The sequence below is a fragment of the Anguilla anguilla genome, chromosome 5 (assembly GCF_013347855.1).
Source record: "Anguilla anguilla isolate fAngAng1 chromosome 5, fAngAng1.pri, whole genome shotgun sequence".
Lineage (NCBI taxonomy): Eukaryota > Metazoa > Chordata > Actinopteri > Anguilliformes > Anguillidae > Anguilla > Anguilla anguilla.
Window position 1 is genome coordinate 62939719 of NC_049205.1, and position 20979 is coordinate 62960697.

Here is a 20979-nt window from a genome sequence, read left to right on the forward strand (position 1 = left end):
GAGGGAAAAGCCCAACCTCTGGCAGTTTTATTCGCAGATGCACGCCGACTACCAAGTGTACACTGCGGGTAGCGGGGGGACTCTGCGCGAGATACAGCTCCACCGAAGAAGGATGTCGGAAACTTACGATAAGCAGAAGACGATCGAACTGAGGCGGAAGCATGTCGGGTAAGGGACCGCAATCAATTAGATTATTTGTTTAAAAGATATATAATTGAAAATATATATAAATTATACAAATATAAAAAATATGTTATTACCGCGTTTCTACCTAATTACCTACTTTTACTCCAGTTGGTAAACGGAAATCTGATGGGAAAAGTTCTTGGACACATTCAAAGACTCGCGCCTGGGTCTGCGCTTTTATAAGCGTTTAGCCGCAAGTCTTGCCCTGGACTTTCTGGAGTTTCACATTAAGTGACCGTAAAATTTACAAAGTAAAATAATTGGGCTACTTAGAATATATATGTTGCTAATGCTGTTTAAAGAACGGTGTTGAATACAGTATGTGTCATATGAATTGTTTATGCACGTACAGTAATGACACTTATGTGCTGACAAATAAGATATAAGGATTCACAGTAACTGAAAAGGATCTTCCTCGTCTGCACTTCTGTGCACAATTCTACGTGTATGACGTCATTTGTGATCTACTGGTACGTCGGCACTCACGGTCCATTGCAATAGGCTACTGGCCTGTTCCCAGAACACGTCCGAAGAGCAATGGCGATTTCTCCCTCAGTTAAGAGGCATCTTTCCTCTTTACTGAGATCTGTGCCCTATGCATTCCTCGCAAATGTTTTGTATTTAAAACAGGCCAATGCTCAAAACAACTGCAGGATAATTATTTTACTTATTCAGTGTGCAAAGGTTATTACTCATGACAAAATTCAGGATAGGATACAAGCAAGCAGGGAAAAAAGGGGCATTAAAATTAATTTACAGGCGTATGACCTGGGTGCTACATGTCCTGCATCTGGGTCCCATTTCACACCATGTTGCATGCCTAAGTGTTACTGTCCACATAATTTCGGTTTCATCGTCTTTTCTCTCAGTCCGTCGTGCAAGGTCTTCTTCAGCCAGGATCCAATCAAAATCGTCCGAGCCAGAGGCCAGTACATGTATGATGAGAACGGAGAGCGCTACCTGGACTGCATCAACAACGTAGCCCACGGTGAGCACCCCCCCCCCCTTTACACCTGGGTTCTGAGAGCAGCACAGGTGGAATTCAGTTACAGGTAAACCCTGCATTCGTATCGGGTAGCTTTTTTAAATGTCAACGTGTGGTACAGCCTGCCAGCCAGGTCATGTTGTAGAGACAGAGACACTCACCGTGTTCAGTTCTGGTAGTGCGGGTTAGACTCTAGACTGTCCTGACCGCTCCAGTGGCAACTGTGACCTGGGAACCGTGCTCAAAGGAGACTCCTAATTGGCCAGAGCTTCCATTCCCCCACCTTATTGCCCAATAGCAACTCTTCTAGGCGATCCTGCTGACCTACAGCAGCTGGAAGCCTACAGATTGCAAAGCATGAACAGGCAGCAGTGTAAGATCTACTGAATCGCCATCGGACACTTGAGCAATGGAAGGCGTACAGTCACAAATGGGCATTTCCAAATGCCAAATGAAAAGAAAACCGGACAGATAAAAACAGGAGACAGGAACTGAACATGTGGGTTGATATCTTTGGTCACATAATCGTCCCCAAGAGGCCTTTTTAAAAGATCCGATGAACAGCTTGCCACTTCTTCTTCAGCAACTTAACCTGCTTCTTACACAGCAGTCAGAGTACTTACTGAAAGAGGCAAAGCTTTGTTTGTAGGCTGTTCCAGAGAGGCTGCTTCACTGATAGCAGGACAGCAGTTATAACTGGAACGTGTTCGCTGATGTCACAATTGAAAGGGAGTTTTCTATTGGCAAGCTCCGTGGAACGTTGAGCAGGAAGACCGGGGCTCCAGACTTGTGTCCATTTTACTCTCATTTGCTAGTTAAAACCTGGCTAGCCCTGGTCGCACCAGCACGACTGGAATCCGGCTGGCTGGAACGACGTTTGATTTACATCACGCCGCTGTCTGTCTGTCTGTGCGCGAGCCAATCTGCTCTCCCTCCCTCCCTCCCGTCCCTTAACGTCTTTTTTTCAGTGAGACAACATTCTCAGTAGGTTAATTGCCATGGGTGGATACCATCACTGCCAGTAGCTAAAGCTACTCCAATAGACTCCCCCCCCCCCCCCCCCCCCCAGTACAAAATCTGCTGGTGTTTGGGCCTCCACCTGTGTCTACCAAACCTGAGGTAGCACCAGGGTCAGATGAGCTCCATGTTATTTAACATTTATTGGCATGTGCTGAGATCGAATAACTGACACGCTGGTAAGGGAACGAAGGGAGAGGGCACTCCCTGACCTGCTGGCTGGGTCGGGGGCACTCCCTGAGCATTGTCTCACACTTCCAAGATCTGAGCTTCTGGCTGGGTTGAGGGCATGCCCTGAGCTTCCGGCTGGATTAAGGGCACTCCCTGAGCCTCTGGCTGGATTAAGGGCACTCCCTGTATCGAGCCTCCTGATTGTGCTTCGCAGTGGGCCCCTGCATTGAGTGTCCTGGTTGTGCTCTACAATGGGGCCCTGTATTGAGCCTCCTGATTGTGCTCCGCAGTGGGCCCCTGTATTGAGCCTCCTGGTTGTGCTCCACAATGGGGTCCTGTATTGAGCCTCCTGGTTGTGCTCCACAGTGGGCCACAGTCACCCGGATGTGGTGAGGGCAGGAGCCGCACAGATGGAACTCCTGAACACCAACTCCCGCTTCCTGCATGACAACCTGGTCCAGTACGCCCAGCGGCTGCAGGCCACCCTCCCCAGCAGCCTCTCTGTCTGCTACTTCGTCAACTCCGGGTGAGTGTGTGTGTGTGTGTGTGTGTGTGTGTGTGTGTGTGAGAGTGTGTGTGTCTCTCTGTGTGCGTGCGTGCCTGCGTGTGTGTGTGTGTGCGCGCACGCGTGTGCGTGCGTGTGTGTCTGTGTATATGTGCATGCATGTGTGTGAGTGCGTGTGTTCATGCACACATGCATGTGTGCTTGTGTGTCTATCCCTTGTTCCTGTGTGTCTGTGTGTGTCTATGCGTGTGTATCCCTTGTGTCTGTGTGCTTAAGGATTCAGAATCCAGGCAGTTTAACCCCATGCATGCCATGCAGTGTCTTCCTGCAAAACACCCTGTGCTGGACTGCACTGCCATGGCCTGTGCCAGGGAACACTGGATAGGTGCCACTGAATTCCCCCAGCCTCAGCATTGGCAACATTTGCCGTTAGTTTGCTTAGTTTGTATTTTTTAACCCGGAATCTCCATTAATTATCGCTGTAAAGTCAATATTTGTATAACCCGCAACTTTAGCAATCTGGTGAAGTGAATGGTTTACAGGGAGATGTGAGATATGGTCTCTGTGTGGATTATGAAACGGGTTGTGTTCATGCATGCAGTTTAAAAAAAAAAATTTCTAGCTACTCACACTGAAAGAGAAAAACAGTGAAAGAGAAAAACACTGAAAGAGAAAAACAGTGCTGTAGTCTATTCCCATGGAGTAGTGTAAACAGGACTTGAGAAATTTCTGCCAGGAAAATGTACTTCTCAAAATTGCCACACCAACAAATTTTATGTGTGTGTGTGTGTGCGCCTTTTTATTTCACATTGCTACATTTCAAGTAAAAAGCATATTTAATAAGCAGGGGAGGATTTCATAAATGGGGGGTGGGGGAGTGGGGAAAAAAACCTGGAGAATTACAGAACTTGAGTTCTCAAGACTCAACTGTTATTATGACAGCTGTTAGCTGTCAGTAGCTTCAGAATGGATGACAGGAGAAACAGTGTCTTTGACCAAGGGCTGCCACCCCCCCCACCCCCGGGGCATGATGGAGTGATTGAGAGAGAGAGGAAGGGAGACCGAGAGAGACTGACAGAACAGGCTAGGGAAGAGCGATAAAGAGAGCATGCAAGGGAGAAAGAAAGAGAGGGAGAAGATCAGTCTTTGGCGGTGTGGAGGCCAGCCAGCCAATCACAGATCCCCGCTGGAGGCACACCCGCCGGCATGGCCGGGGGCTGCCGTGCAGCTGTCCCGCGCGGAATGTCGGCACGTGCGCGGGCAGCGCAGGCACCATGGGAAAGAATTCCGCTCCGCTGCGGAGTCTCGGATAGCGCTGCAACGGTGGCGGTGGGAGGGGGGGGGTGGGGAGGGGGGGGGGAGGGTGGGGGTTACGCACCACGAGCGTTTTTCCGCCTTGGGCCTTGTCGACTGCACGTGCATTTAAAGCATGCGCAGGAGCCACAGACGTGCAGCACGTCCAGCCTGTCCTCATTCCAGTATTCAGGGCGTGGTTTTATCCCTCTGGAGGTCAAAGGTAAAAAAATAAAAATAAAAAACATCCTTGCACTTTTGGCCTAAGCACTAAGCACAGTAATGGCAGTGGGTCAGTCAGCCCTGGAGCTGATGGTGGCTGAGATTGCTTTCATAAGGGTTGCTGGCGTTCAGTCCACCTCAGGGCCGGGCCTATCACTCCCCTGGTGTTAAGGCTCAGGGCCTGTCACTCCCCCTGGTGTTAAGGCTCAGGGCCTATCACTCCCCCGGTGTTAAGGTTCAGGGCCTATCACTCCCCTGGTGTTAAGGCTCAGGGCCTATCACTTCCCCAGTGTTAAGGTTCAGGGCCTATCACTCCCCTGGTGTTAAGGCTCAGGGCCTATCACTCCCCTGGTGTTAAGGCTCAGGGCCTATCACTCCCCCGGTGTTAAGGTTCAGGGCCTATCACTCCCCCTGGTGTTAAGGTTCAGGGCCTATCACTCCCCCAGTGTTAAGGTTCAGGGCCTATCACTACCCCTGGTGTTAAGGTTCAGGGCCTGTCACTCCCCCCGGGTGTTAAGGCTCAGGGCCTGTCACTTCCCCTGGTGTTAAGGCTGCGTCTTGGGCAGAGTTCAGCGCCCAGGGTGGGTGTGTCCACTCAGCGGCACGTTGCCGCCATCAGCATGCAAGCTTGCTGTGTTTTTATCTCTCTACCACAGCTGTGGAGGTCTCAGAACATTAGCCTGCCCGCTTTCCCATTGGCCGATATCACATCTGTCGCCCAAGCAACAGATTCAACAGACTCTTTACTGTCTGTTTTCACACAGTTAAGAGTGAAGTGAGAAGTGAGGAGCGTGCTTTAAACCCACACCTTCTGTTACTTTATACTGTATGATTGATAGCGCTGAGGGCGACAAACCCTTTCAAGGGTGGTTCCACAGAAGTGTTGTGTGTGTGCTAACGCCGTCGGTGCTAACCTGTCCCCGCGGCCTGTCGTCTCTGCAGATCCGAGGCCAACGACCTGGCCCTGAGGCTCGCCCGGCAGTACACCGGCCACGATGACATCATCACCCTGGACCAGTAAGCACGAGCGCCCCCGGCCTCCCCCGAACAGCTGGGTCGTTAGCATTAGCACGTAAATCATTTGGCGCGTACACTGTAGCTGTCTGCCCGGGCTACGGGCTCCATGCCCCCGGGCTGTCTCAGAGAGCCGAGGCAAAGCCAGCCGATCCCTGCATTTTCATACGGCGCACGCTGCCGCCGTCTGGAGCCAGTACCCTCCCCCGCCCGACCGCGCAAAAACAAAATCTTTCCAGGGAATGTTCCAGTAGGGCTGGAGCTCTCCTTCCGCAGAACATTTACGGCGCTCGCTTAACTACTTCCTGTTTTATTTGTATAGACTACTTTTTGTCGTGTCAATAAGATTACCTACAGGGTCCAAGTTAAACTGTGCGGTTGCTCCCTGCACTTGGAACTGAACTTCGCTTCTAGGGTTTTCAGCGCACTTGTAACTGGTTATGGTTATACACTTTGTTGTACGTCGCTCTGGAGAAGAGCGTCTGCCAAATGCCTGTAATGTAATGTAATTTACAGAAATGGAATGTACTGTAATATATTGAAATAAAATATCAGGATGAGAAAAATATTTACAAAACTTTACAAATGTATGGCCATGTTCACATATTTCTATGTATTTTTTTTATTTAATGCGATGTGTGAAATGTGTATATCCCGGCCTACTGGGGAGTATAGCTGGCAACACGTTCAGGTTCCTGTTAATGTGCTTGAATCGACATTGTGTCCTTCAAAAACGAGTTAAGATCTGTCTTATCTGTTTGCGTCTATTTAGGAAAACACCTGCAGGTACACTTGTTTTAATAGTTTTTTTTTTGTTTCGTTTTGCTGCAAAACTTTGGCTTAGTTTTTTTGTTTTGCTGCAAAACTCAGTTTCAGGCCTTGACTTTCTCAAATGTTTCTGATTCAGAAATTATTTTTGATGGTTTTGTAAACTATGTTAAATGAAATAATGTGTTGTAAACAACACGTCTCGGGTTCACTGTGGATTTGTGACGCGAGAGAGCATTGTCTTTGAAGTGTTGCAAAACATAAGAATGGAATGTTCCTGCCTCAGTGCTCTCTTTGACCGTCATGCTTTCTGACATTGGATACTGGGCGTTTTCTTTATTCATTTATTTATTTTTTCTATAACTTGTTTTTTGAACGTTGTTCCAGCGCATACCACGGCCACGTCTCCTCGCTCATCGCCATAAGTCCGTACAAGTTCCACGAGATGGGGAATTCTGGAAGGGATCAGGGTGTTCATGTGGTGAGCTCTCTTTGACAGAACACACACCACACCTTCTCCCAAAACAACAATGCAAACAAACACGTACGCCTCGTCTGGTGAACAACAATGCAATGGAACACCTCGTCTCACGAACAGCAGTGTAACATGAAACAATTACTGCTGGTAATTAAAAGCAGTGGAGATGTAGAACACTGAACACTGGGGAAAAAAACATTCCAAAAAATTTAAAAAACCCTACTCTTATATAGGGTTAATATAATTATTTTCTTCAGCTAAGCCCCACTCCCCCCTACACCCCATATCTTAGAGGTACATTTACCTCCCCTGTGTATATTACATACTTCAAGCTTTATTGTTTAATATTCTTGTTGGCAGTTGTTATTATTTATGTATGATTCCCCTCCCCCCCTTAGTCATATACTTTGTTGACGGCAGCAGTGGTGAAGTTTTTCAGGAAGTAAGAACGCACGCAGAGCTTAACCGATTGTTGTTGAAGTGTTGTTAGCGTTGCTCTGGATACGAGCGTCAGCCTGAGCGCCCGGACTGCGCTGTAACTGAACGCCGGCTGCCCGCGACACCGCAGCTTCTGCGGAAGTGGGCACTGGAGACAGCGGCTGTGCTGAAATTAGGGCGTTTCCGCTCGTATCCTGGAGCAGGCTCGGCGCGCGTCCTGTCGTCTGTCGTCCTGCGCGCACCGGCGGGAGGAGGCCCGATGCCGTCGTCGCCATGACGCTCCGCTATCGTGTTACGCTGGTGGTGTCCTGATCTCCGAGGCTTTGGGGGGGGGGGGGGGGGGCGCTGGGGGGGGGGCGCTGTACATTATTAATGGCAGGAGACTGTAAAAATAAAATAAATAAATAAATAAATAAAATAAATGAAAAACACTTCCTGTTTGTTGCTCGGGCCTGCTCAGAGAGTGGTCAGTGTGTGCAGTAGCCTGCCAGGTCACATAGTAGAGCCAGAAACTCCGATACTACCTAGCCTGTAGGTGATCAGAGCACTAGGTGCAATTTAGTCAGGAAAATGGCGAGCATTGTTGGGGCGAATGGCGTGCTCTCATCATTATGTTACGTTACGTTATTTAAGTGTTGAAAATGAACCAGAAATCGGCACGTACTGTGGGATGTGACAGCCCCTCCTTACTGGAGAGCGGTAACAGGCGTTGTCCCAGACAGCTCGTAGCGCAATTACTCATCGAATTGGGGAAGTGCGGATGTTCGTCACGATAGGGTCAAAGTCCTGGCTTGCTGTTTCGCTGTGAATGTGTAGGTTTTGGCAAAAAGGGGAACCTGTGTCATTGGGTGGTTACATAAGCGTTGTGTTACGTTGAAGGGAGTGGGGGGCGGGGGAGGGGTGAGGAGGTTGACTGTCGTGAAGATCACAAATCGCAGAATTTTGCAAATCGCCATGGGGTGGATGTTCACCAGAGTGTGGGGCGGGGTCTGATCCCCCGCCCCACATGGGGGGGGGGGGGCAGATTGATTTTAAGAACAGCTTGTCTCGTTCCTCAGGCTCCCAGCCCTGACGTCTACAGAGGGAAATTTCGCGAGGACCACCCGGACCCCGCCACCGCGTACTCGGACGAGGTTCGGGACATCCTGCAGAATGCCCACAAGAAGGGCCGCAAGGTATGCTGGGTCCCCAACCCTAAAATGACCGCCCTATGACCCTGGGTTTGGGGTTCCCGTAACGTTTCAGTATCCGCGGGGGAGTTGAGGCACCAGAGACCCTAAAATTGGCGGACCTACCGTGTGACCTGCCGGTCTGAACCAATCAGAGCGCTTTTTTTCTGCAGAGAGCAAAATCTTGTGATTGGTTCTCCTGAGATGGTGATCGACCATCAGCCTATCACAGCCACTGCTATAAACGTACTCTGCTCAGCCTGCCTTTGCTTCCCCAACAGCTGCTGATCCAGTTGAATAATCCCATTTAATCCGTTCGTAGCCCATCCTCATTGAAATCTGATGCAGCAATTCAACAAAGGTTTCACAACTTGGAAGAACTGAAACCCTGTTTTGCAACTGTGTCCTGCACATTTTATTTGGCAGTATCCTAAATCCTGACTGAAATAATGGCCTTTAGACACTGTGTTTGCTGGCAGAGCCGTTTTATCTTTTTTCAATTTACCACTGGATAAAAGAAAAAACCCTGCCCAATCCACACGTCCTAGCTGGTCCAGTGTTGGCCAATGTCAGCGTTAGGTTTTCAAGCTGGACATTTACAAGACTGCTCCAATATTTACCACAAGCAATGGACAAACAAAAACTAATCTGATAAGTGGTTCGGTCCCTTGGTAAAGTGAAAAGAAAAACAATGTGTAAGCGTTGGCTTTGCAGACGTGTAAATCTTTGGTCAGTGTAGGGTCTCCCTGTTCCAGCTGTGTGTGGATGCTGATAGTTGACATGGGGACACTTTGCCCCATCTGTAGGTTAACCAAACTTGCCTTTGGGTGCAAAAAGACAGCGACTGTTTGGGGCAATTGACTTGGGATCCTGAAAATTCCAGCAATGGGGACTAACTCAGGAACTATAGCCTCGGGGGAATGAAGATATAGCTTTCAGTTATGTATGGTAGCCAGTGCATTGGATCAGCACTGGCTACTGTAGATTAGCCACAGCTGACTGATTACAGCATAACTAATAGGAGGTTAGAGCTGGTCTAACAAGGTTGAAAATTCCATTGCAGGTTTTGCAGATCTTTCTCAAGTCGCTGCTTGTTTTAGTTTTTCTTTTTTTTTGCCCCTTTTTTTTTGTTTAACTGAGGAAGGTTTTGACAGGTTGTCTGAAAATGTCCAACCAGGTCACTCCGCGACTGGCTTTCTAACCCAAAGAGAGAGAGAGAGAGAGAGGAGGGCATGTTTTCATCGACACAAAGAACTTATTCACATTTTACAAATGTACATGGAGACTAATTTATTTATTTATTAATTTTTACTTCTCTTTTTTTTTCTCTCCCTTTTTCTCCTTCTTTGTAGGTGTGCCCCAGACAGGGGCTCCCCATTGGCTGATGAACCCCCTCTCACCCCCATCTCAGGCTAAGCCTGAGGGGAAGGGGGGGGGGGGCAGGCCAGCTTAGTTGCTCAGACCCAGGCTGACGGCAGCCTCGGTCCTTAACTCTTTGTTCCAGGAGGACCGGATGACGACCTAACCCTTTCTTCCAGAGAGAGGTCCGGAGATGAGTCGCTGCTGTCTCTGTGGAATCCCGAGAGCTTAAGAGTGCGGCATGCTGGGAATAGCAGTTTTTCAGCAACTTGGAAACTTTTAAGAGCTCCGACACGGCGTCTTCGACCTGAAAACCGAACTCGTGAGAGCGCACGTGCACAGCTTGTGCCGCTCTTGGTGTTAATTAGCCGCGCAAGCCCATGCAATGCAGTCTTGTTGTTTTACAACTGTAGAAGAGCAAACTCTGTGGACACTCGTTTGGGGTGTGTGTCCCTGCGAGCTCACTGTCCCATGTGACATAACGTGTCTTTTAATTCGGGTTTACCTATCCGACGGACATTAAATCCCACCCTTCCAGGGACGTGTGGAGAGGAAAACGGACGGTGGGTGTTGTTGGTAAGGGGGGAGGGGGGGGCGGGGGGCCGGCGGCGTTCCTGCCCTCCCTCCCTCCCGCTGGCGGTCTCCGTGGCGACCCGCGGCCGGGGGCGGGCCCTGCTCTCCTGACGCGGCTCTTCTCTTGTGTAGATCGCCGCGTTCATTGCCGAGTCTCTGCAGAGTTGTGGCGGGCAGGTCATCCCTCCGCCGGGGTACTTCCGGAAAGTGGCAGAGTACGTAAGAGCGCCTCGCCGCCGCCCCCTGCTGTTCGCTCAGGCGCTCGCGGCTCGTCTTCACGCCTCTTTACGTAAAAAAAAAAGAAAAAAAAAGGACGCTACACTAGCAGTCAAAAAACTAAACCCACTCAAATTAATTCCAGGGGCCTGGTCACTGGAAAACAAGAAAAAAGATTATCATTCCTTAGAAGCCATAAACATTTATTGGTGGCTTATCCACGCCCTTGTAGCAGTCCAGTGAACTGTGCGGGGGGGGGGGGGGAGGGGATAGGTCAAAAATAATTGGTTTATATACACATGTATTTATATATTATGTAATTCCTTTTGACTGCTGGTGTATATTCACCATCATGCATATTTTCCCTGCACGATTCTGTAAACTTGCTTTGTGTACTCTTTATTGCTGTGCAGTTTTAATGTGGGAAAACCAGTCTCTCTTAGGAGATACTCCCGTGTCGTAGTTAAATGAAACTGGCACTGTAACATTATGAAGATGTGCTGTGATTTCACTTCGTTTAGCCAATTCTCGTAAAATCAATTGCTTGTCCATCACGTTCGTTCACTTTGTTAATTGTTATAGCTATTATTTGATGTGCAATAGACTGCGAACTGTTGCGAGTGTTTCACGTGTACGTGGTGAAGGGGCAGCCCTCCTGTGCTCGTGAGTGCCCCCTGGTGGTGAGACGGTGCCGTGGCGCTCTTCCCTCTGCGCTCGCAGGCAGGTGCGGCAGGCGGGCGGGGTCTTCATCGCGGACGAGGTGCAGGTGGGGTTCGGTCGGGTGGGGTCCCACTTCTGGGCGTTCCAGCTGCAGGGCGACGACTTCTGCCCCGACATCGTCACCATGGGCAAGCCCATCGGCAACGGGCACCCCATGTCCTGCGTGGTGACCACCCGCCAGATCGCTGAGGCCTTCACGTCCTCCGGCATGGAGTACTTCAACACGGTGAGCGCGCCCGGCCTACTGCAAACAACAGTCATAATCATTATCATAAGAACAACAACAACACTCGGGCCTGCATGGACATGTCCTCAGTGCTGCCTGCAAACAATAATAATGTGTGATTAGTTCCTTTGGCTTGGGACCTCGGTCTTCAGCATGACAGAACACGCTCTCACACCCGCATGTCTCTTACAGTTGTATTTCACGTATTTCAATGTGCCAGATTCATATATTTATATTTCATATATTTCAAGTACGTATTTGAAATGTACATATTTCCTTTTGTTATGATTGGGGTCTTTTTTTGTATAGTTTATATCTCAGCCCTCTGTGAGTTACCCTACCCCTGCACTGCAGCTCATAGACATGGTCTGAAAGGTAATCTGGCGTTGAGCGCACGTTAGCGTGCTTTAGCGCTCGTTAGCGCACTGTTGCTCATAGACAGGGTTTGAAAGGTAATTTGGCGTTGAGCATACGTTAGCGTGCTTTAGCGCTCGTTAGCGCACTGTTGCTCATAGACAGGGTTTGAAAGGTAATCTGTCGTTGAGCGCACGTTAGCGTGCTTTAGCGCTCGTTAGCGCACTGTTGCTCATAGACAGGGTTTGAAAGGTAATCTGTCGTTGAGCGCACGTTAGCGTGCTTTAGCGCTCGTTAGCGCACTGTTGCTCATAGACAGGGTTTGAAAGGTAATCTGTCGTTGAGCATATGTTAGCGCTCGTTAGCGCATGTTAGTGCACTTTAGCGCACTGTAGCGCTGGTTAGCGCTCGTTAGCGCACTGTTGCTCAGACCCGGTCTCCACGCTGCAGTTTGGCGGTAACCCCGTCTCCTGCGCCATCGGCCTGGCTGTCCTCGACGTCATCGAGAGGGAGGATCTCCGTGGCAACGCCCTGCGGGTGGGGGGCTACCTGACCCGGCTTCTGACTCAGCAGCAGGAGAAGCACGCCCTGATCGGGGACGTCAGGTAAGAGGAACGCCCCACACACACGCACACACGCACACGCGCACACCTGATACCCAGGTAAGAGGAACACCCCCCACATACACACACACACACACACACACCAAAAACCCAAGTAAGAGGAACCCCTCAACCCATGCACACACACACACACACACACCTGATACCCAGGTAAGAGGAACCCCCCCCCCATACACACACACACACACACATGCACACACACACCAGAAACCCAAGTAAGAGGAACCCCTCAACCCACGCACACACCTGATACCCAGGTAAGAGGAACCACCACCCCCCACACACACACCTGAAACCCACAGGTAACCAGGCACAGTGACACTGATACCTGCATCTCAGCTAGAGGTCAACACAGCACACACACAATAACAAAGAGATTCCCCAAATAACACACACATTCCCCTAATAACTCACACATCCTCCAGATAACGCACACATTCCCCTAATAACTCACACATCCTCCAAATAAAACACACATCCTCCAAATAACACACATTCCCCTAATAACACACACATTCACCTAATTTTTTAACTGATCAATTTAAGGACTGAGGGGCATCAATAGGACACTGAAACTAACCAGTTGAAAGACTATGAAGAATTCAAAGACAAAGCAAATGATAACGAGCCAAAACTGTAAACTTGCGTTAACAGCGTTAAGGATGTAAATATGAAAGAACTGAGGCACACGTGTTCAACAACCTTACCTGGGCGAGGCATCGGCTACAGCAAAAACCAGCATGCGCAGGGGTCTCAGGGTCAAGTGTGAGCGCCACTGTTTTACTGCGTTCTAAATGGGCCAAACCACAGCGCCTACGGGGGTCAGATCCCCCCCCCCCCAACCTCTGGCAGAGCTCACACCTTGCTGTAATGTCAAATAGGAAGTGCACGCCCCTCTTACCTGAACGAGGTGCTCTCCTCGCTTACCTAAACAAGGTGTACACCCCTTGCTTACCTAAACAAGGTGCATGCCCCTCTTACCTGAACAAGGTGCACGCGCCTCTTACCTAAACAAGGTGCACGCGCCTCTTACCTAAACAAGGTGCACGCGCCTTGCTTACCTGAGCAAGGTTCACGGACACAGGTACATGGACAGAGGTGCGTTGGTACACAGGTGTGTTGGGACAGATCTGCGTTGGGACACAGGGGCATTGGGGCTCAGGTGTGTGTTGGCACACCTCCTCCGCTCCAGTGTGTCTGTCTGGGCTCCAGCTCACCTCATTCTGACACTGTGCCAAAGCTACGTCAGCTGGCAGCACGCCAGCCTCACCTCAAAAGCCCTTCTTATTATTCCTGTATTTTGTCACGCTCGCTCCATTTGGGAAACGAGGGGGGAAAAAAACAGGGAATCCAGTCCTTGCAGTGGAGCCAAGGCTCCACATTCCTTGGCCTTGTTGTTCGATGGTTCGATTCCCGGGTAGGACACTGCCATTGTACCCTTGAGCAAGGTACTTACAGGAACCTTGCATTGCTTCCGTAAATGGATGCAGTGTAAATGCTGCGTCTGCTAAACGGCAGTAATATAATGCAATGTCTGAGTAGTTCTTGAGGGAGGGAAAAACAAACGAACACAGCGATAGCTGACAGACATTGCCCTTACTGGAGTCATCTCCACTTGTACCTGTTGTGCATCATGCTGCACAGGGCATACCGGCGCGTAGTAGTTGAAACAGGTTTCCGGGTCGCGTTCAGACGCATCGCCGTTGAGCAGTGAGCCTCGTGCTAGCCGACACGCGCGGCTTCGCTTCCCGCCGCCTTCGGGCGCGACCAGGAGGGCGTTCCTCTCCGGGGCGGAGGGGGCAAGGATTTCAGCGGCGGCTCATCGTAAAAAAACGCCTGCACCGGTCAGGGCTGGGCGGCTGGCACCAAGGGTCAGAGGTCACGCCGCGTCGCTGTTCCGCAGGGGCGTCGGCCTGTTTGTGGGGGCGGAGCTTGTACAGCTTGTGCACAGGGTCAGAGGTCACGCCGTGTCGCTGTTCCGCAGGGGCGTCGGCCTGTTTGTGGGGGTGGAGCTTGTACACAGGGTCAGAGGTCACGTCGTGTCGCTGTTCCGCAGGGGCGTCGGCCTGTTTGTGGGGGGTGGAGCTTGTACACAGGGTCAGAGGTCACGCCGTGTCGCTGTTCCGCGGGGGCGTCGGCCTGTTTGTGGGGGTGGAGCTTGTACACAGGGTCAGAGGTCACGCCGTGTCGCTGTTCCGCAGGGGCGTCGGCCTGTTTGTGGGGGTGGAGCTTGTACACAGGGTCAGAGGTCACGCCGTGTCGCTGTTCCGCGGGGGCGTCGGCCTGTTTGTGGGGGTGGAGCTTGTACACAGGGTCAGAGGTCACGCCGTGTCGCTGTTCCACAGGGGCGTCGGCCTGTTTGTGGGGGTGGAGCTTGTGAGAGACCGAGTGAAGAGGACGCCGGCTACTGCTGAAGCCCAGGAAGTCATTTACAAGTGAGCTTTTAATTCCCTTATTTATTTATTTATTTATTTATACTGTGAAACGGTGTAGAAGTCCCAGCCTGGACAAAGGTCACCTAGGATATCGCACAACTTACAGAGAGCACTGCATTATGGGAACAGGCACTGGCCCTGCCCCCCCTTCTTCTGCTCACATCCTCCCTTCCCTTTCTGTCTCTCCCTCCCTCCCTCTCTGTCTCTCCCTCCATACCTCTGTTTTTCTCTGTCACATCTGTTACTCTCCCTCTTTTTAACTTCCCACACCCCGCCTCGCCGCAGACTGAAGGACCAGCGGATTCTCCTCAGCGCAGACGGGCCTCACCGGAACGTTCTGAAGTTCAAGCCGCCCATGTGCTTCTCCGAAGACGACGCCCGGCTCGTCGTCGGCGAGATCGACAAAGTCCTTACAGGTGTGCACACCCCCGGGCGAGCCGTTTTCTCCGTCCGAGATACGCCACGGACACACGGTGCTGTTCATGAACTCAAATCAGTACACAGTGAAAGGGGGGGAGGGGAGGGGCAACACACCACAACCACCACACCACTGTGTAGCACCCCACCTGGGTCATCTGCGGCGGCCATTTTGTGCCGGAGCGCTCAGCTGAGGTGGAGACGGAGGGATTTACTGAGCCAGAGATGATTAGGCTGCCTGATTGAAAGAGCTGAGGATCCCCCCCCCCTCCACACCTCCCCGCCCCCCCCCCCCCACAATGAATGTAAGTCCAGCCTTGAGACCCTGTGTCCCCTTTCTGCGCCTTTACAAGGCCTTGTCTTTTTCTTTCCGCAGAGCTTGAGAAAGCGACGGGGCTCCACTCGCAGGCCTGCGCTGCCGTGGAGACGGGAAGCAGCAAGCGAGCCGTGAGTACAGCCGAACCACCGCTCGCCCTGCGGACCCCGAACGTTCCCACAACGCTGGGCCCTGCTGCTCTGGCCTGGGAGCAACGTTGCGTCAACGTTGGGCCTCCGGGAGGTCACTAAGTATTGAACACTGAAGGCTTTAACGTCATGGCACTTGGTCGCATGGCGTAGTATTCGATACGCTAACGGAAGAATATACTGAAAATGATATTAAAGTACAAATATATTATTAAAGGTATTGTGACGTTTGACTATACATATGGACAACTATACTTAAAGAACATCAGCAGCAACAGATTAATGCTGATGTAATGTTGTCTCTCTTCGTGGTTAATTATGAAACCCTTCGTGGTGTTCTTTAAATATCAGCAGACGGGGGAATGCGAGCAGACTGGTCTAAATGCAAACAGAAGGAAAATGGAAATGTCCTGTAGCCGCCGCCAAACCGCCAAAACATTAACCTCTCTTCTGCGCCGCTTTCTTTCTTACCAAAAAATCGAACGTTCTCACGGGTCCATGCTCAAGGTCTCATCTGACCGCTTGCTCGAGAGAAAGAAATAACAATTTTTTGGAAATGCCTGTTTGAGTAGGCAAATTTTTTCTAGAGGATAGATTTTCTGTGGGACTGTGGCAAGCTTGTCGTGACAGCTGGAGAAGTTCGTTGAATGTTTAATGGTGACACCATGAACTCCTGGGTAACCTGGTGGGTGCAAAGGTAGATTTGCATCGAATTTCTGTTCTGTTTCTTGCAGCGGTTTTTCGAAATGTGCTTTTTTTTTTTTGTTCTCTGGAGTATGTCCAGCTGGTAAAACACGTCTCTCTGGTTTGATGCACAGATGATTTCCCTCTTGCTCGTTTTCTGTACCTATTGGGTGAATAATTTTATTTAAAGGCACAGCTCTGCCTGGGAGGATTTAGCTACACAAAGTGGATGAAAACACCTGTAGAATATGAGCTTGCAAAACACCTGTGAATAATAAGTGTGCAAATCACCAGTAGAATATCAAAACAACATGCTTAAAAATCATTATGAGTCAAAACTAGTCTGCGATACAAAAAAAAAAGAATCTTTAGTGTAGTGCGGGTATTTCAAACTCAAAGCTAGGGTGTGTTTTCAAGTTTATTTCACTGAGCATAGTCAGGTATTTCATATGTGTGTTGCTTGTTGATATTATAGAGGCATTTTCGGTTTTAAAAAATGTGTTATACTGCACAAACTTTATTTTGTTAAAATGAAAGGTTATTGTTTTGAAAAGACAGTTCAAGGTTCAGGGTCAACTTATTTTAAGTTCGCTTTACCAGAAAAATTTGTGGAATGAGGCAGATAAACACACGCATAGAACAACCATGACTTCAGAGCGCTTATTGTAGCAGTGCTTTAAATACATTAGTATTGCCATTACGTTACATTGCATTGCAGGGATTTAGCAGACGCTGTTATCCAAAAGTGACTTACGCAACATTTTCGCGTAGCATTTACATTGCACCCATTTTACAGCCGGATATATACTGAAGCAGTGCAGATTAAGTGCCATGCTCAAGGGTACAACGGCAGTGTCCTGTCCGGGAATCGAACCTGCAACCTCTAGGTTCCAGTTCCTTACCCGTTACACTACACTGCAGCCCGCCTTGTCATTCATACTGCAAACTAAAACTGTTTCCAGCTGCATATTTTACGCCTTGGAAACAAGCTAGTGTGCGACACTAGCCAATCGCTGACTTGCTTGAGTTAGTCAGGCTAAAACATGCTGAAAGGCAGCAGACACCATTGCACTACAGGGCCAGAGCCAGGCAGCCCTGACGCAGGGTAACCCCTCCCACCCGCCCAAAGGGATCACAGAGCTTCTTCACCCTAGCTCCCCAGTGGTGGAATGAACTCCCCGTACCCCTCCGAACCTCCCCCTCACTACCCATCTTCCGCCGTGGCCTGAAGACTCATCTCTTCAGACTATACCTAGACTAACCACCACCACGCTGTATATTTCACTCTAAATCTCCCCCCCCCCACACTTGTTACATGTTGCCCCATCCCAGCACTTCTTGGTAATTTGTATTTGTCCCAATACTGTAGCTTATTCTTCTGCCTAATTGGCTTTGCAGAGGTTAGGTCTGAATAGCGTTCACTGTGTGAACTAAACTGTGTTCTTGGCTAGAAATAGCTGTACAAAATAAGCATTGTACCTTACCGAACCTGTGTTTAGCAGTTGTCCATGACCATGAAATGCATTTCTTGTACGTCGCTTTGGATAAAAGCATCTGCCAAATAAATGTAAATGTAAATGTAACGCAGGGATACTCAATTTAGGTGCCGGGGGCCATTATAGCTGCCGGTTCTCATTGTTCCCCTCTCGTCAGGGACTGATTTAGACCTGCCACACCAGAGCAGCAGGATGGCTGGCCAATTAGGGACACTGCTCAACCAGTTAACCCTCAGGTAGAACGAAAACTAGCGGTACTACTGGCATCCGGGCTCAGGTGTTGGTGTCACTGCATTGCAGTTCATCCTTAACCACACATTGGGCCTCATTCGCAAAACCTTTCTTAAATTATTCTTACTTTTGTTCATAAAAATGTTCCAGGGAAAAACCAATATAGGATTTATGACCTTTGTTTTTTTTGGTGCATATCCCAGGTGTATGAGATGATGAACGCTGTCCGGTTTGTAAAATTTTATTCACAATCTTGTTCATGTGATTAGCATAAGGGAAACAGCCATGAACAAACACAAATAAGAAAACAGAAAAAACATGAATTCCAGAACTGGAAATGTCCCTGGAAACGTTCTTACGCACAGTTTTACGATCAAATGTGATCGTACGTGTTTTCGTGAATGAGGCCCGTTTGAGAGTATTTTGTGTTTTTTCTCTCTCTCTCTCTCGCGCAGAGGGCCTGTGAGGAAAATGGCCGCCATCACTCGAGCGGGAAGGAGCATTTTAGCGAGTCCTGCAGACAGGAGGAGGCGCACCGCCAGAGTGACAGAGCGCCCGCCAAGCGGCTCAGGACGTGATGCTCGGCCGCGGACCTCACCCCCATCCCTGCCCCCCGCCCCCCCGCCCCCCGCTGCCCCACCCGCACAGTCCTGGACCTCATTCGCACCCGGGACCGCGTACGCTCTGTCTCTCCAGCCCTCTGGGTGGAGCTACTCTGCATGGCCTTTGCTGAAACACGTACAAGCACAACGCTAATGAAGCCTAATCATATTCAGGGATCACCTCTTTAACAACCGCGATCGCGAGCAGTTGATTTTCATGTTTTAACGGTTAACGCGAAAATGTTTTTAAATGCGCTTTTAGAAAGAAATAAGTTTACTCAGAGAAGACGTACTCTGTCTTCACGCCCACACTTTGAAATATTTCTTTTTTTTTTGTTTTTCTTTCGTGTGGTGATATTAACTTTATGTGACATACTCAGATGGACCTTTCCCGCCTTCCTGTAGCCAGTGTTTCCGTTTCTCCGGGGCTTCGCGGGCCTCGCTCCCGTACGCCACAGTGATGAAACGCTGAGGGGGTTTTTATGGGGCTGAAGCAGAGCTGGTGCCAGCTGTGGCCTTCCATATCACCACCAACTCAATGCCTGTCAGTGTGATTTTAAGATGAACACACACACACACACACATAAATATATACATGCATTATCTCATACACACACACACACACATTACACATGCATTATCTCATACACACGCACAATCTGCCTACACATACACACTCTCAAATGCAAACACACAAACATGCAATCTCCCTCACACACACACACGCCATCTGCCTACTCACACACTCTCAAATGCAAACACAAACATGCACGCACGCACGCACGCACACACATACACACTCACACACAGACACATATGCATACACACACACACACGCGCACACACACGCACCTGTCCTCTCTGCGCTGTAGAAGAGGACCCGCTGCTGCGGCTGCTCTGCTGATTGGCTGAACGGACCGCGGTGCACAGGTCACAATTCAGTCTCAGGGACCCAGGAGAGGAGCCGCGTGGCCGCCGCACTTCAGCCGCGCGCCACCGCCTCAGACTGACAAACTAGCGCTTATATTTCCAGTGCTCTTCTTCTTCATGGACCTCGCATAAGTCAAATAAACCTCAGGCTCAAGCACCCAACCTGTCCCTGAGTTTTATTCACGCAAGTGTCCCCCTCTGGACCGCTGCTTAGATTGCTGTCCAATCAAAAAGAATAGCTGTGAAAAAAAGCATTGATTTCTTTTATTGTTGCGTATTTGTCACACTGAATGGTTTCGGATCTTTACACAAAATGTAATATTAGACAAAGGGAACCTGAGTAAGCACTGAACACATTTTTTTTTTTAATTACTTCATTTGTTTAATGAAATAAGTTATCAAACATCCATATGACCCATGTGAAAAAGTAATTGTCCCCGTTAACGTAATAACTGGTTCTACCACATTTGGTAGCAACAATAAGTGCAACCAAATGCTTCCTATAATTTGATATCAGTCTCGCATCACTGTGGAGGAATGTTCAGCCCACTCTTCTTTGCAGAACTGCTTTAATTCATTCCCTTTGTCTAATTTTACACTTCTTCTAATGATCTGAACCCATTCAGCAGGACAAATATGCAATAATACAGGAAAATAGGAACGGGACATGGGGGGGGGGGGGGGGCATTGTACTTTGGTCGGCACAGGGTGTGGATTAATAGCGACTTCTCTATCTTCAAAGCGATTAAATGACAGTACTAATGAAGACGAAGGTCAGCAAATGCAGAACGTTTCCCATTGTCAATTTACAGCAGTTACACAACCAGAGGAGTGACCTGCAGCATTCCACGTAGCTCTAAATCCTGAAGTTGGGGTTAAAACGCACAGGTCATGTCTGCAAAAAAATATATAACAATCAACAGAGAAAAATTTTGAGTTCAAAAGAAACCCCATATTAACACAATATGATTCATCTCTCACTGATTTTTGGAAAACAGAAGGGGGAATATTTTCCTTAAAAAATTGAAGTTCTCTTCAGTTTCCTGCTGGAATCTCTCTTCGTCCTCTCATTAGAAAATCATGGGAACGTACCCCTGAAACATGGACGGGGGATTTTCCGGGCATGCTCTGTTGCAGCCCCTCGGCCTCTGGAACTCACCTGAAACTCTCCCAGACGCGCACGTGATTTAAGGCACTTCTCCTCTGCACACCTGTTGGCTAAAATGTCCTCCGGGTATTTTGATGCGAATGCTCAGTCAAACCATGTGTTTTTACTTAGCAGCTGTTTTTCCTGTTTTCATTGTGCAGTACTTTTGAATTATTCAAAGTAGTCTAAAATATTATTAATAATAATAGTAGTACTACTACTAATAATAATAATAATAATAAATTCTGCATCAAG

At 49.2% G+C, this 20979-nt stretch overlaps 1 protein-coding gene across 1 annotated transcript; it reads left to right on the forward strand.

The window, feature by feature from the left end:
* Nucleotides 1-19293, forward strand: etnppl (ethanolamine-phosphate phospho-lyase). The gene is made up of 13 exons (XM_035419074.1): nt 1-168; nt 1056-1174; nt 2726-2885; nt 5322-5396; nt 6549-6642; nt 8136-8252; nt 10311-10393; nt 11115-11340; nt 12145-12299; nt 14663-14752; nt 15038-15168; nt 15546-15616; nt 18501-19293. Exons 1-13 carry the CDS (start codon nt 38-40, stop codon nt 18621-18623), a joined length of 1575 nt encoding a protein of 524 aa, XP_035274965.1. The 5' UTR covers nt 1-37; the 3' UTR covers nt 18624-19293.
* Nucleotides 19294-20979: the final 1686 nt, after the last annotated feature.

Coding starts and splice junctions, on each gene's coding strand:
- etnppl (XM_035419074.1), top strand. CDS start 38: ATGCACGCCGACTACCAAGTGTACACTGCGGGTAGCGGGGGGACTCTG. Junction 6,643..8,135: donor GGGATCAGGGTGTTCATGTG/GTGAGCTCTCTT, acceptor CTCGTTCCTCAG/GCTCCCAGCCCTGACGTCTA. Junction 14,753..15,037: donor GCCCAGGAAGTCATTTACAA/GTGAGCTTTTAA, acceptor GCCTCGCCGCAG/ACTGAAGGACCAGCGGATTC.